Source organism: Panthera tigris, chromosome A2, assembly GCF_018350195.1.
Source record: "Panthera tigris isolate Pti1 chromosome A2, P.tigris_Pti1_mat1.1, whole genome shotgun sequence".
NCBI classification, from domain to species: domain Eukaryota; kingdom Metazoa; phylum Chordata; class Mammalia; order Carnivora; family Felidae; genus Panthera; species Panthera tigris.
Window position 1 is genome coordinate 59,296,550 of NC_056661.1, and position 15,907 is coordinate 59,312,456.

At 44.8% G+C, this 15,907-nt stretch overlaps 1 protein-coding gene across 3 annotated transcripts in view; it reads left to right on the forward strand.

The window, feature by feature from the left end:
- Positions 1-15,907, forward strand: part of ALDH1L1 (aldehyde dehydrogenase 1 family member L1) — a 130,394-nt gene that overhangs the window by 37,777 nt on the left and 76,710 nt on the right. For all 3 annotated transcript variants that reach the window (XM_042962562.1, XM_042962572.1, XM_007097394.3), the window contains exons 2-6: positions 8,893-9,044; positions 11,345-11,579; positions 12,347-12,512; positions 14,300-14,401; positions 15,235-15,324. In XM_042962562.1, coding sequence (XP_042818496.1) covers positions 8,918-9,044; positions 11,345-11,579; positions 12,347-12,512; positions 14,300-14,401; positions 15,235-15,324 — 720 coding nt within the window. In that variant the 5' untranslated portion in view covers positions 8,893-8,917. The remainder of the gene's footprint in view (positions 1-8,892; positions 9,045-11,344; positions 11,580-12,346; positions 12,513-14,299; positions 14,402-15,234; positions 15,325-15,907) is intronic.

Sequence of the window (15,907 nt, forward strand, 5' to 3'; positions counted from 1 at the left end):
TAATTTTTTGAGGAACCTCCATACTGTTTTCCAGAGTGGCTGCACCAGCATGCATTGCCACCAACAATGCAAAAGAGATCCTCTTTCTCTGCATCCTTGCCAACATCTGTTGTTGCCTGAGTTGTTAATGTTAGCCATTCTGACAGGTGTGAGGTGGTATCTCATTGTGGTTTTGATTTGTATTTCCCTGATGATGAGTGATGTTGAGTAGTTTTTCATGTGTCAGTTGGCCATCTGGATGTCTTCTTTGAAGAAGTGTCTATTCATGTCTTTTGCACATTTCTTCACTGGATTATTTGTTTTTGGGGTGTTGAGTTTGATAAGTTCTCTGTAGATTTTGGATACTAACCCTTTATCTGATATGTCATTTGCAAATATCTTCTCCCATTCTGTCGGTTGCGTTTTAGTTTTGTTGATTGTTTCCTTTGCTGTGTAGAAGCTTTTTGTTTTGATGAGGTCCCAGTAGTTCATTTTTGCTTTTGTTTCCCTTGCCTCTGGAGGCGTGTTGAGTAAGAAGTTGCTGTGGCCAAGATCAAAGAGGTTTTTGCCTGCTTTTTTCTTGAGGATTTTGATGGCTTCCTTTCTTACAATGAAGTCTTTCATCCATTTTGAGTTTTTGTGTATGGTGTGAGAAGTGGTCCAGGTTCACTCTTCTGCATGTCGCTGTCCAGTTTTCCCAGCACCACTTGCTGAAGAGACTGTCTTTATTCCATTGGATATTCTTTCCTGCTTTGTCAAAGATTAGTTGGCCATACGTTTGTGGGTCCATTTCTGGGTTCTCTATTCTGTTCCATTGATCTGAGTGTCTGTTCTTGTGCCAGTACCATACTGTCTTGATGATTACAACTTTGTAGCGTAGCCTGAAGTCTGGGATTGTGATGCCTCCTTCTTTGGTTTTCTTTTTCAAGATTGCTTTGGCTATTTGGGGTCTTTTCTGGTTCCATACATATTTTAGGATTATTTGCTCTAGTTCTGTGAAGAATGCTGGTGTTATTTTGATAGGGACTGCATTGAATATGTAGATTGCTTTGGGTAGTATTGACATTTAACAATATTTGTTCTTCCTATCCAGGAGCATGGAATCTTTTTCCATTTTTTGGTGTCTTCTTCAATTTCTTTCATAAGCTTTCTAGAGTTTTCAGTGTATAGATTTTTCACTTCTTTGGTTAGATTTATTCCTAGGTATTTTATGGTTTTTGGTGCAACTGTAAATGGGATCGATTCCTTGATTTCTCTTTCTGTGACTTCATTGTTGGTGTATAGGAATGCAACTGATTTTTGTGCATTGATTTTATATCCTGCAACTTTGCTGAATTCATGAATCAATTCTAGCAGTTTTTTGGTGGAATCTTTTTAGTTTTCCATATAGAGTATTATGTCATTTGTGAAGAGTGAAAATTTGACCTCCTCCTGGCCAATTTGGATGCCTTTTATTCCTTTGTGTTGTCTGATTGCAGAGGCTAAGACTTCCAATACTATGTTGAATAACAGTGGTGAGAGTGGACATCCCTGTCTTGTTCTTGACCTTAGGGGGAAAGTTGTCAGTGTTTCCCTATTGAGGATGATATTAGTGTTGGGTCGTTCATATATGGCTTTTATGATCTCGAGGTATGCTCCTTCTATCCCTAATTTCTTGAGGGTTTTTATCAAGAAAGGATGCTGTATTTTGTCAAGTGCTTTCCCAGCATCTATTGAGAGGATCATATGGTTCTTGTCCTTTCTTTTATTGATGTGATGAATCATGTTAATTGTTTTGCAGGTATTCAACCAGCCCTGCATCCCAGGTATAAATCCCACTTGATCGTGGTGAACAATTTTTTTTATGTAATAATTTGGAGCTGTTTGGCTAATATCTTGTTGAGGATTTTTGCATCTATGTTCATCAGGGAACTTGGTCTATAGTTTTCCTTTTTAGTGGGGTCTCTGTCTGGTTTTGGAATCAAGGTAATGCTGGCTTCATAGAATGAGTTTGGAAGTTTTCCTTCCATTTCTATTTTTTGGAGCAGTTTCAAGAGAATGGGTGTTAACTCTTCCTTAAATGTTTGGTAGAATTCCCCTGGAAAGCCATCTGGCCCTGGACTCTTGTGTTTTGGCAGATTTTTGATTACTAATTCGATTTCCTTACTTGTTATGGGTCTGTTCTAATTTTCTATTTCTTCCTGTTTCAGTTTTGGTAGTGTATATGTTTCTAGGAATTTGTCCATTTCTTCCATATTGCCCATTTTATTGGCATATAATTGGTCATAATATTCTTTTATTATTGTTTTTATTTCTGCTGTGTTGGTTGTGATCTCTCCTCTTTCATTCTTCATTTTATTTATCTGGGTCCTTTCCTTTTTCTTTTTGATCAGACTGGCTAGTGGTTTATCAATTTTGTTAATTCTTTCAAAGAAGCAACTTCTGGTTTCATTGATCTGTTCTACTGTTTTTTTGGTTTCGATAGCATTAATTTCTGCTCTAATCTTTATTATTTCCTGTCTTCTGCTGGTTTTGGGTTTTATTTGCTGTTCTTTTTCCACTTCCTTAAGGTGTAAGGTTAGGTTGTGTATCTGAGATCTTCCTTCTTTAGAAAGGCCTGGATTGCTATATACTTTCCTCTTATGACTGCCTTTGCTGCGTCCCAGAGGTTTTGGGTTGTGGTGTTATCATTTTCATTGACTTCCATATACTTTTTAATTTCCTCTTTAACTGTTTGGTTAGCCCATTCATTCTTTAGTAGGATGTTCAGTCTCCAAGTATTTGTTACCTTTCCAAATTTTTTCTTGTGGTTGATTTTGAGTTTTGTAGCATTGTGGTCTGAAAATATGCACGGTATGATCTCGATCTTTTTGTACTTAATTAGGGCTGATTTGTGTCCCAGTATATGGTCTATTCTGGAGAATGTTCCATGTGCACTGGAGAAGAATGTATATTCTGCTGCTTTAGGATGAAATGTTCTGAATATATCTGTTAAGTCCATCTGGTCCAGTGTGTCATTCACAGCCATTGTTTCCTTGTTGATTTTTTGATTTGATGATCTGTCTATTGCGGTGAATGGGGTGTTGAAGCCTCCCACTATTATGGTATTACTATTGGTGACTTTCTTTATGTTTGTGATTAATTGATGTATATATTTCGATGCTCTCACATTTGGTGCATAAATGTTTACAATTGTTAGGTCTTCTTGGTGGATGGACCCCTTGATTATGATATAATGCCCTTCTGCATCTCTTGATACAGTCTATTTTAAAGTCTAGATTGTCTGATATAAGTATGGCTACTCTGGCTTTCTTTTGTTGACCATTAGCATGATAGATGGTTCTCCATCCCCTTATTTTCAATATGAAGGTGTCTTTAGGTCTAAAGTGGGTCTCTTGTAAACAGCATATAGATGGATCTTGTTTTCTTATCCATTCTGTTACTCTCTGTCTTTTAATTAGAGCATTGAGTCCATTGACATTTAGAGTGAGTACTGAAAGATATGAATTTATTGCCATTATGATGCTTGTAGAGTTGGAGTTTCTGGTGGTGTTCTCTGGTCCTTTTTAATCTTTGTTGCTCTTGAGATATATATTTATCTTTTCTCCCCTCAGAGAGTCCCCCTTAAAATTTCTTGCAGGGCTGGTTTAGTGGTCACAAACTCCTTTAATTTTTGTTTGTCTGGGAAACTTTTTATCTCTCCTTCTATTTTGAATGACAGCCTTGCTGGATAAAGAATTCTTGGCTGCATATTTTTCTGATTCAGCACACTGAATATATCCCGCCACTCCTTTCTGGCCTGCCAAGTTTCTGTGGATAGGTCTGCTGCAAACCTGATCTGCCTTCCCTTGTAGGTTAGGGACTTTTTTTTCCCTTGCTGCTTTCATGATCCTCTTCTTACCTGAGTATTTTGTGAATTTGACTATGATATGCCTTGTTGATGGTCAGGTTTTGTTGAATCTAATGGAAGTCCTCTGTGCTTCCTGGATTTTGATGTCTGTGTCTTTCCCCAGGTTAGGAAAGTTTTCCGCTATGATTTGCTTATATAACCCTTCTACCCCTATTTCTCTCTCTTCCTCTTCTAGGACCCCTATGATTCTGATGTTATTCCTTTTTAATGAGTCACTGATTTCTCTAATTCTTAAATCATGCTCTTTTGCCTTAATCTCCCTCTTTTTTTCTGCTTCACTATTCTCTATAAGTTTGTCCTCTATATCACTGATTCTCTTTTCTGCGTTGTCCATCCTTGCCACCGCTGCATCCATCCATGATTGCAGCTCAGTTATAGCATTTTTAATTTCATTCTGGCTATTTTTTACGTCTTTTATCCCTGCATAAAGGGATTCTAATCTATTTTCAACTCCAGCTAGTATTCTTATTATCGTGATTCTAAATTCTGGTTCAGACATCTTGCTTGTATCTGTGTTGGTTAAATCCCTGGCTGTCGTTTCTTCGTGCTTTCTTTTGCAGTGAATTCCTTTGTTTTGTCATCTTGAAGGGAGAAAAGGAATTAATGAGGTAGAAAAATTAAAATTAAAAAAATTAAAATTAAAAAATTAAAACCCCCCCAATCGAATAAATGATGCTAGATCCTAGGTGTGTTTTGGTCTGGGTGTTGAAAGTGGTTTGACAGATTAGAGAAAAAAGGGGAGGAAAAAGGAAAAAAAAAGGAAATCGTTTGAGAATTTCAAAAAATGAATACACTGAAGTAGACTAAAATGAGATGATGGAAGTAAAATAAAATTTGAAAAAATATACACAGAAGTAAAGAATATAATAGAAAAAATTAAAGAAATATTTTTATTAAAAATTTAAAATAAAAATGAATTTTTTCTTTTTCTATATTCAAGAGAAAGAAAAGAAACAAAAAAAAGAAAAAGGAAAATAAAGGAAAAAAGGAAATCATTTGAAAATTTGAAAAAGTGAATACACTGTAGTAGACTAAAAATGATGGAAGTAAAATAGAATTTGAAAAAATTTACATAAAGGCAAAAAATATAGTAAAAAATTAAAGAAAAATATTTTTAATAGAAATTGAAGGTAAAAATGAAGTTTTTCTCTTTCTGCTTTCAAGAAAAAGAAAAGAAACAAAAAAGAGTAAAAAAAGAAAAAGAAAAAAAGCAATTGTTTGAAAATTTGAAAAGATCAATACACTGAAGTAGACTAAAATAAAATGGAAGTAAAATAGAATTTGAAAAAATTTACACAAAAGTGAAAAATATAGTAATAAAAGTTAAAGAAAAATATTTTTAATAAAAATTTAAAATTCAAATAATTTTTTTCTCTTTCTGTATCCAAGAAAAAGAAGTGTAAAAGAGAAAAAAAAGAAAATTGAATAGATGGACCTGCTAACAGATTGAAATAGGACTGAAATTACTTTCTTTTCCCCTAAAAGTCAGTCTATGTAGTGCTTTATAGTCCATAAACTAAGCCAGCGGTGAGACTTGTGTTCCTGAAGAGTGAAGTTGGCCCAGTTGGGCAGGGCTCAGTGTAATGGCTCCGATTTCCACTAGATGGTGCTGGTAGCCTACTGGGGTGGATTGTTGTGGCGCTCATAGGTGCGTATGCGCATGGGCAGGGGTGGTGAAAATGGTTCCACCCAGCTACCCAGTCTGTTCTCCCAGATCAGCAATCACGCACCTGCCCTCTGTCTTCAGTTTTCATCCACTCCCTGCTTTTTCACTCTTTGTGACCAGGCCCCAGGCAGTACCTCTCTCCTGAGTTTTGTCTCAGATGCAGCTGCTTTCCCCAGCCCCTTACTTCCAAAAGACTGCGGCTTTGACCTGTCCTGCCCCTCTGCAGAAGGGTCTCACCAATCAATGGCCAAATGCTGGTTGCACCCAGGAACACCTGCTGGACCCTTCTGCTGCTGGTGCCCCGACACTGTGGCCAGGTGCCAGCCCACCCCAGAAAAAGTTCATGAGATAGTGTAGCAGCAGCATTTCAGGGATTATGGAAGATCACAACACACATCTGGCACTAGGCTTCACCCTTAATGACCTTGTTCCAGCACCAGCGAATGTGGCCATTTTCTGGGAACCTCTGGGACCAGGTGGCTTCAACAGTCTCTACCAAATGTCTTTCCAGCAGTGGAACCGCTTTTCCCCGTGTGGCCCAAGATCCTCCCTGATCCCACTCTGTTCCTGGGGATTTGCCCTTCCCTCCAGAGCACTGCCAGATATCGAGCTGTGGAGTTGCAGACTTTGCACTCTCCTTGTTTAGTCTTAATGGAATTTAAAACCCTCTCCTTTCTCCTTTCTCCCTTTTTAGTTTAGTCCCTGCAGCTGTTTCCAATTTTCCACTTTATCTCCAGCTGCTTTTGGGGAGGGGTGCTTTTCCCATATTCTCTCCCCACTCCCCAGTCTCCATCCTCTCTCTGCTAGCAAAAGCACCTCCCTTCCTGCACCTCTTGCTCCCCAAGTTCACTTCTCTGTGCCACGTACCTGATGAATTCTGTGGTTCAGGTTGTGCAGATTGTTGTGTTAATCCTCCAGTCAGTTTTCTAAGTGTGTAGGATGGTTTAGTGTTGGTCTGGCTGTATTTCATGGACGCGAGACACACAAAAAACTTCCATGCTGTTCTGCCATCTTGGCTCCTCCTCCATCCATAATTTCTTTATCCATTCATCAGTTGATGGACATTTAGGCTCTTTCCATAATTTGGCTATTGTTGAAAGTGCTGCTATAAACAACATGCTTAAACCTTGAAAACATTATGCTAAGTGGAATAAGCCAGGTACATGATTTCACTTACATGTGATACCATGTATGGGCAAATTTACAGAGACAGAAAGTAGATTGGAGGCCAACAGGGGCTACTGGTGGCTAATGGAAAGTTACTGCTTAATGAACATAGAGTTTCTGTTTGGGGTGATGAAATAGTTGTGACACTTACACAATACTGTGAATGTAAAAGAGTTCTGAACTGCACATTTAGAAATTATTAAAATGGCAAATTCTCTATTACATATTTGTTACCATTATTACAAAACTTTTTAAGGTATAATAAACACAAAGGTAGACAAACTGACAATGGAACAGAATACAGGCCCAGAGATAGATTTACTCATATATGGTACTGGAAAAATATCTCTGGACTTCCACTTCCTGCTATACACAAAAAATTCTAGCAGAATTGCATGCAATGAAATATAAAACGTAAAACAATAAAGTTTTTTCTAATACCTCTCTTTTTAAAATTAACACTTTATTTTTTAGAGCAGTTTAACGTTTGCTGGAAAATTAAAGGGAAGGTACAGAGATTTCTTACATCTCCACTGCCTTCTGCCACACACAGCACCCCCCCCCATCCCAACATCCCCCACCAGAGTGATACATTTGTTACAGTTGATGAACCTACGCTCACACAGTGTCACCCAGAGTCCATAGTGTACATTGGGGTTTACTCTTGGTGTTGCATGTTATATGGGTTTGGACAAAAGCATAATATACGTACTCATCATTATGGGATCACACGGTGTTTCTGCTGCCCTGAACATCCTGTGCTCCACCAGTTCATCCCTTTCCTCTTCTCCAACTCCTGTAGCCACTGATTTTTATTGTGTCCAATAAAAATTGGGGTTTTGCCTCTTCCAGAATATCATAAAGTTAGAGTCCTACATTATGTGGCCTTTTAAGAGTGACTTTTTTTCATTTGATAATATGCATTTAAGATTCCTCCATGTCTTTTCATGGCTTGATAGCTCATTGCTTTTCAGTCCTATTGTCTGAATGTCCCACAGTTTATCAATCCATTCACCTGCAGGAAGACACTTTGGTTGCTTCCAAGTTTTGGAAATAATGAATAAAGTTGCTATACATGTCCATGTGCAGGTTTTCGTGTGTATGTAAGTTTACAACTCCTTTTGTAAAGACCAAAGAGTGTGGTTGCTAGATCATATGGTAATGGTATGTTTAGTTTTGTGAGAAACTGCCAAAATGCCTTCCAAAGTGACTGTGTCATTTTGCATTCCATCAGCAATGTGCGAGAGTGCATCCATTGTTTACTTCACAAATCGTTCCTTCGATGTTGTATCTAAAACTCACTGTATAACCAAGGTGATGAAATTTTCTTCTGTGTTACCTTCTAGGAGTCAGAATTTTGCATTTCACATTTAGGTCTGTGATGTATTTTGAGTTAACATTTGAAAAGGGTGTAAGGTCTGTGCCTGGATTCACATTTTTGCATGTAGATGTCCAGTTGTGCCAGCAACATTTGTTGAAAAGCTCTCTTTCCTCCATTGAGTAGACTTTGCTCCTTTGTCAAACAATAAAGATTTTAGAAGACAGAACTTCTTCATGAACTGGCAGTAGGCAACAATTTCTTAAGTAGAATACAAAACCCACTAATCATAAAGGGAAATTTTGATAAAGTGTACTATGTGAAGTTTAAGAACCTGTGTTCAGGGACGCTTGGGTGACTCAGTCAGTTAAGTGTCTGACTTCGGCTCAGGTCATGATCTTGCAGTTTGTGGGTTTGAACCCCATGTTGGGCTCTGTGCTGACAGCTCAGAGCCTGGAGCCTGCTTCAGATTCTGTGTCTCCCTATCTCTCTGCCCCTGCCCTGTTCTCTCTCTTTCTCTCAAAAATGAATACATATTTAAACAATTAAAAAATATATATCTCAGGGGACTCAACTCTCAGTGTTCCATGCCAACTTGGGAAGTTTCAAGGAGGAATCCCTAATTCTCCAATCTCCATGCAACTCACCTACTGTGGCATCTAAAATCCATCCCTTGCAGAACTTTCTCCTCTGGTCCCTTTCACAGTAACGACTCTCTGCAGCATCCTGATACTCAGGGAGCCCCAGAGATAACCCCTAGTGGTTGAGGAGGGCAGGGTGGCCAAGGTGCTGTGCAGCTGCCCACTTGGACTAGGGTTGGCTCTCCGAGGCCAGTGAGCCCTGTCTAATGCTGCAGTCTTATTCCATCCCCAGATCCTTCTGACAGATCCCTGCTGCCATGAAGATCGCCGTGATTGGGCAGAGCCTGTTTGGCCAGGAAGTTTACTGTCACCTGCGGAAGGAGGGACATGAGGTCGTGGGTGTTTTCACTGTCCCAGACAAGGATGGAAAGGCGGATCCCCTGGGTGAGTGGGTGGCCCAAGAGCAGGGAAAGGGGGTGCCTGGGCAGGCAGGTAGCAATGGGTGGTGGGTGGGAGCAGAAGATTGCAGGGTCTTGTGTTGTTTGTGGGCATCCCTGGCTGGAGGCAGCTGTACATACTCCACCTTGAATCCTGCTCAGGCACCAACTGGCTGCTGGGATTTTCTGGAACAAAGTAAAAGTCCCTTCCCCACCTGATCATGGGGTGGGGGTTGTGTCCTGGAGAAGGGACATGGAGAAGCCTGGCCTGCTCCCAGGGCCCTGCTCTCTGACTATTCCAGGCTTCTCTGACCCCAGCATCAGGCTCTGAAAGGGCTGCTAGGTCAGTGTTCTCAGATATGAATGTGCACCATATCCCCGTCACTGGGAGTGCCTGTTATGCCCAGTCCTGAGCCCTGCCCTGGGAGTTTGTTTAGAGAGATGGGTGGGGTCTGAGAATCTGCATTTCTAACAAGTTCCCAGGTGAGGCTGAGCCTCTGGCTCTTGGAAGAGCCAGTTTGACAATCACTAGCCTCTGGGCTGGGAACATCAGCAGCACAGCAGGAACCCAGGGGAGGAAGGAGGGGTGCTCAGCTCAAATGAAAAGACCCTCCAGGGACATTCATAAGTCCTTCTTGGGCCAGATGGATGCAGAATATAAAGTGGGGCTTAAAAATGGAAGGCCAGGGGCGCCTGGGTGGCTCAGTCGGTTAGGCCTCCGACTTCAGCTCGGGTCACGATCTCACGGTCCGTGAGTTCGAGCCCCGCATCCGGCTCTGGGCTGATGGCTCAGAGCCTGGAGCCTGCTTCCAATTCTGTGTCTCCCTCTCTCTCTGCCCCTCCCCCGTTCATGCTCTGTCTCTCTCTGTCTCAAAAATAAATAAACGTTAAAAAAAATTAAAAAAAAAATGGAAGGCCAGATTGGGAAAGGAGCCTTGTGGGGCTGGCCAGGCACAGGGGTATGGTTCATAGAAATAATCTCTCTAGACTGAAAAGCGTAGGCTGACCCGTGGAACCAGCTCCAGTATCATCCTGATGCTAGCCAGTGCACACTCTTGGACTTGACCCCAGTGTGATCTGTGATACAACCTGAACTCACCACAAAATGAACCCTGATACCAGCCACTAAGTGACCACTGATACCAGTCTATGAGTCTGGACCCAGATGGAGCCTGGGTGGGGCTGCTACTTGACCCTGACCTTGGATGTCTTGCAGAAGTATTCCTTGGTCATAGCGTGGACAGCTTTTGCAAGCACAGTCCAGTCGGCTCACTTTGATCCCACATTCCCTCAACGTCCCCAAATGCAGGGCAGAGGCAGAGGGGGCTACAGAGTGGGTCAGGTCTAGTCGGGGACCCGTTATCAGGATGGATGTTCTAACAGAGAACCCAGGATAGGGATGTGTTCATTACGTGCTGAAGAGGAGCAGGCAAAAGGGAACTCCAAGCTATCAGGGTAGTGAATGCAGCTGGCAGCTGCCACTTCCCAGGCTGGGGAAGTAGAAGGAAGCTGTGGCTTCTAAATCTCGGAAGCTTGGGGCTGGAATTCAGACCCATGAGGACTGAATGGTGCTCCTAGGTGTTGGTAACTGGGCAGGTGCAGGTGGGGGTGCTTGCAAGCTGAGACCCAGACTTTGGAAGGCAGACATGGTGGGAGGAAAGTGTACATTTGGGTAATTCTGCAGATGTTGGGAAAACGGCAAATTAATCCAGCTGCTCCTCTGGGAAAGCACTGCTGCAGCTGGGGTTAAGAAGTGAGGTGGCATGGTTGGGTGGGGCTCTCAGGACAGGAACCTGACAGAAAGGAGCAAACCCCACCTCCCTCACTTTCGCCTTCCCCTCAACCTTTTAGTGTCCCTCCATCACCCCTTATTGGCAGTGCTTGACAGGGAGTATTTGACGAAGCAGGAATGCAGTTTGTAGGGTCCCAGCTGCCATCCCAGAAAGTGGTTGAAGGGTGGAGGACAGAAGCTTGGGGACAGCATGGCGAGGCTTTGGGAGGGGTGAGGAGAAGAGCTTAGCCTTCAGGGGTCAGACAGGAACCTGGGAGAGCAGGGAGCTCAGATGCCTTGGTGGTCAGCAGAAGTGAGTCCAGGCAGAGCAGCCACTGCAACCTTGCCCTTGGCCAGTGCTGTCCCCTGGGTTGTGTTCCCTCTGTGCTGCCCAGTGGAGTCCCGCTGGGCAATGGGGAAGGGTGGGAGGGACAGGCTGGGAAAGAAGATGTAGGAGTCACTTTGCTGGGAAGGCAGTGGTGGCTGTGGGTGGATGGTTGCGGGGAGGGGCCGGTTTCTCACCTGCTGTTCCACAGGCCTGGAGGCCGAGAAGGATGGAGTGCCAGTGTTCAAGTTCCCCCGCTGGCGGGTGAAAGGACAGGCTCTGCCCGATGTGGTGGCGAAATACCAGGCTTTGGGTGCCGAGCTCAACGTCCTGCCCTTCTGCAGCCAGTTCATCCCCATGGAGGTCATCAATGCCCCCTGCCACGGCTCCATCATCTACCACCCAAGTCTGCTCCCCCGACACCGAGGGGCCTCGGCCATCAACTGGTGAGACAGGGCAAAAACACCCCCATCTGCCAAGAAGTCATCCTCCCCTAGCCCACAACTTTGCTCTGGGGCCACAGAACAGGCATCATTCAGGGGCCCCTCCTGTGCTGCCAGATGGCATCCACATGGCTGACTGGTGAGATGTTCTCAGTAGTGCCAAGAGTGCCAGAGAGAATCAGGGACAGACCTTGCTAAGTGCTCTGGGTTCCTACAGTCAACTGTGAAGTACACACATCAGTGGTCCCACCCTGGCAGGCAGGGTCACTGGGACAGAATGGGTTAAGGGACTCGCCCAAGGGTACCAACCCAGGCAGTGTGACCAGAGGCCTGCTTGAACCCACACCCACTGCCAGTACACAGCAGCGTCCTACTTGGAAAGGGATAGAGATGGAGTAAAATGTCATCTGAACAAGATGGTTTGACATGGTAAGTGCTAAAGGGACAAATGGAACCATGTGACTGATGGTGCAGTTTAGCTGGGTGATCAGCAAGGGGAGGCATCTGAGCTGGGAAGAGCAGGGGTTTGTAGCCAGACTGAGATTCAGGCTCACCGACCTCAGGGTCAGGCTCCCTGACCTCCTTGGTTATGTCTTTTCACTTCTTAGACCTTAGTTTCCTTATCTGTAAAAGGGGCATATAATGTCTGTGATACCTGTTGGGGTATTATGTCACATCAAGCATATAGGGCTTTTACCACAACACCTAGCAGGTGCTAGGTGCTCCCGGATTGCCCCCTAGACTCAGGCTTTAAAACTTGTGCTCCCTAGGACCCTTATTCATGGAGACAAGAAAGGGGGTTTTACCATCTTCTGGGCAGATGACGGTCTGGACACTGGGGACCTTCTTCTCCAGAAGGAGTGTGAGATCCTCCCGGATGACACCGTGAGCACTCTATACAACCGCTTCCTCTTTCCTGAAGGCATCAAAGGGATGGTAAGGGCTGGGAAGTGGCCATGCCATATGTGGGCCTCCCCTTACTGGTATCCAGGCCCAGCCTGCCGCCTAGGCTCTTTCCCCATTTCCAGGATTCTAGAGGGAGAGAGCTCTCAAAGAGGCAGGATTAGGGCATACAATGTATTGTTGTTAGGCAAGACTCTTGCTTACAACTGACTGAACCCAATTCGGAAAGCTTATCCACAAAGGGAACATTTTTGGCTCATTTAATATAGAAGACAAAAGACAAGGATGGTGCCAAGCATGGCTGAGTCCAGAGGTAGAAGCCATGTCTTAGGATTCTGTATCTTTGCCTTCCTTCTGATTCTACTTTTCTCTCTTTGATGAGCTTCATCTTCAGGTGGGCTGCCCTCAAATGAGAGGAAAAGTAGTCACTGATGGCTCGAGGCTTTTGCCTCTGGATTCCAAAGGAAGAAAAACCCTCTTTCTCACAAAATTCCTGAATGAAAAATCAGAGAAGCCCAACTGTAGTCATATAGGTTAAGTTGTCTGCAGGAGACAGGGTTCTGTTATCAGAGCAAGACAGACAAGAAGGACTGATGTCAGACACAATTGTGGTTGGTACAGCAGGCAGGCCCCATGGGACCTGACCCCTTAGGGACTGGTGTGTCTGTGTGGCTGCTGGTGGTGGAGCCAAAGGAAGCCAGCCAGAGTTGACCAAAAGGCAGAGACACACATGAACTTCTGGTTGGTTCCAGCAGCAGTCAGGAGTCAAAGAGGAGGCTATCTCAGAGAGGAGAACATTCCCTGTTTGGGAGTAGCAATAAGCAGAGCAATGATGTGAGAGTGCTCACTGCTGCCCAGATGTCAGCCATCTTTTATTTTTCGTGTATGTCAAACAAGATCCTCTTGTATTCCCTCCCATGGAGTCCACCTGCTTACAAAAATAGTGAACAAAGTAGACTTGCTGGAGATTTGATAGGAGAGACAGAGAAGGGGCTTATCTGACATATCCCACAGGAAACAACTTTAGTGGTTTAGAGCTAGCTGTGCCATCCAATATGACACCTGCTAGTCACATGCACCTATTCAATTCACTAAATTGAATTCTAATTAAAAATTGAGGTCCTCAGTTCCCATAGCTACCTTTCAAATCCCCAGTACAGGAACTACACTGGCTGATGGCCACTGTATTGGACAGTTCTGACACAGAACATGTCCCTCATCCAGAACGTTCTGCTGGGCAGTCCTGCTTTAGATGTTTCTGACATTCTCATCACTTCTTGGTTTGGGTATCTCTGGGAGTCCCCCCAGGACCCCCTCAGGATGGACCTAGGCTCCTTGTCTCTCCTGCCCACTTCCCTGATTCCTTCTTCGACAATCTCCCCTTTTCCTTCACAGAAAAACAGCTTCCTGCTTAATCTCAGACCTCCAAACACCTCATGGGGCTCAGAATCCATTCCCCTTAACAGACAGGGAAGGTTTTAGATGAAAATATGGGAATTTTGTTTGTTACATCTGTATAGGGCTTTGTAGTTTATATAATCTAAGTTCTCAGAAGGTATAAGATCTTCTATATAATCTTCTAAAACTGTGTTTGGTAGAAATGGCAGGGTTTTGTACTCCTCCTTCAGATTGGAATTAGATTCAGACTAACTGTACCCATTCCTATCAGGGATATTCCTTGGGTACCCATGGAGTACCTGGCATGGGGCCAGGCAAGTCTGGTCAGTGTGGGGCTGAGTCCAGGTTCATGGTGAACCCAGGGCCTGGGAGTGAGGGGAGGGTTGTAATGCTGGGGATGCCAACTGACCTGGTCTCCTCAGGTGCAGGCTGTGAGGCTGATCGCCGAAGGCAAAGCCCCCAGACTCCCCCAGCCTGAGGAAGGAGCCACCTACGAGGGCATTCAGAAGAAGGAAACAGCCAAGGTGAGTGCAGAGCCCTGCCCACCCCAAAGGCTGCCCGTGCATGTGCTGGGGTGCAGAGGGTGTCCCAGAGAAACTGGGGTTTAGGCTTACTAGCCAAGCTATAATTGTTGAAGGCCTGAAGAGAGAACAGCCCACACAGGAGAAGTGTGAGCAAAGTTCCTGTGACACCTGGACAGGCAGGCAACAGGGTGTGTTCTGGGTTGTTCTCTGTTCCCCTTTAGGAAGAATGGACAGGCAGGGTCTCCAGGGAGAAGAGCTGAGGTGGGGCAGTGTGTAAAACATCAGCCACAGTGCTGGAAGTCTCTAAGATGAGATCTGAGAAGTAATTCAGTTTCTCAGAGCTACTGCAGCTTTGGGCATGGGGAAGCTTATGGGCTGTACCTCTGATCAGGGCTTATGGGGTGCATAGGGGTCTTTGTGAGCCCTGCAAATGAGAAGCTGTTGGGGGGCCTATGGGATGAGCCTGCACTCTGCTGGGGAGTCTGTGTCAGGCCTTGGCCACCTTAACTGAGTGTTATCTTCCCCAATCATCCTCCTAAAGTTTACACAACCAGTGAAAGTCTGGGGTCAGAGAGCACCCAGAGCTGGGGTACCAGAGAGAGGCCTGTTCCAGCTCAGGGACTCAGACCAGTGCCCAACAGGAAGCCAGATGTCCCAGCTCATTCCCCAGGGCTCCTCTCAGTCAGGGTTCATCAGGGTGCAGGACAGGTTGGGGAGGGTGGGAAGTGGGAGGTTGGAGGGTGGTGAGGAAGGGAAGGAGAGAACAGGTGTGTTGTCTGGATGGCCAAGGAGTGGGGAAGAGACTGGCTGAGCACACATGTCCTGTCCAACAGATCAACTGGGAGCAGTCAGCAGAGGCGATTCATAACTGGATCCGAGGGAACGACAAGGTGCCAGGCGCCTGGACAGAGGCCTGTGGGCAGGTGTGTTTGTACTTGGCTAAGATTGGGTTGGATGCACTCGTGTGCCCTACTATCAAAATATGTCTGAACTGGCTGTCAAAGAGTCACTGCCTAGACCCCCAAACCCACCCAAGTGCCCCCAGTCACCTCAGTCCCTCTCCTAGGACCATTAGATCCGTCCACCATCTGGTGGCTGAAGGATAAAGTTCCAGCACAGCTCAAGGCCTCTGGATCCCTGCAACAGCTCTGGGTTCAAGCTATGTTGGTTGTAAAATATTTTGACTCCCACCCATGGGCTTGCAGAGATCCTAAGTCCAGCTGTGACCTTGACTTGGTCCCAGTGGGGCGGAGTACCATGCTCAGGCTAGGGCTTGGGCAGTGGACAGTCCAGATACTGCAGATGGTGAGCCCTGGCACTCACAAGCTCTCAAGAGGTATGGGGATTTGGCAGGACCGTCATTGGGAACAATCTGCTCCCCACAGAGGGCAGTCTTGTTCTCCACAAAGCCTCAGACTGTCCAAACCCCTGACTGCTGACCAACTCCCCAGACCCCATCCATGAGTCTCTCTGCTCCCCCCATCACCACAAGATTCTATGCAATGT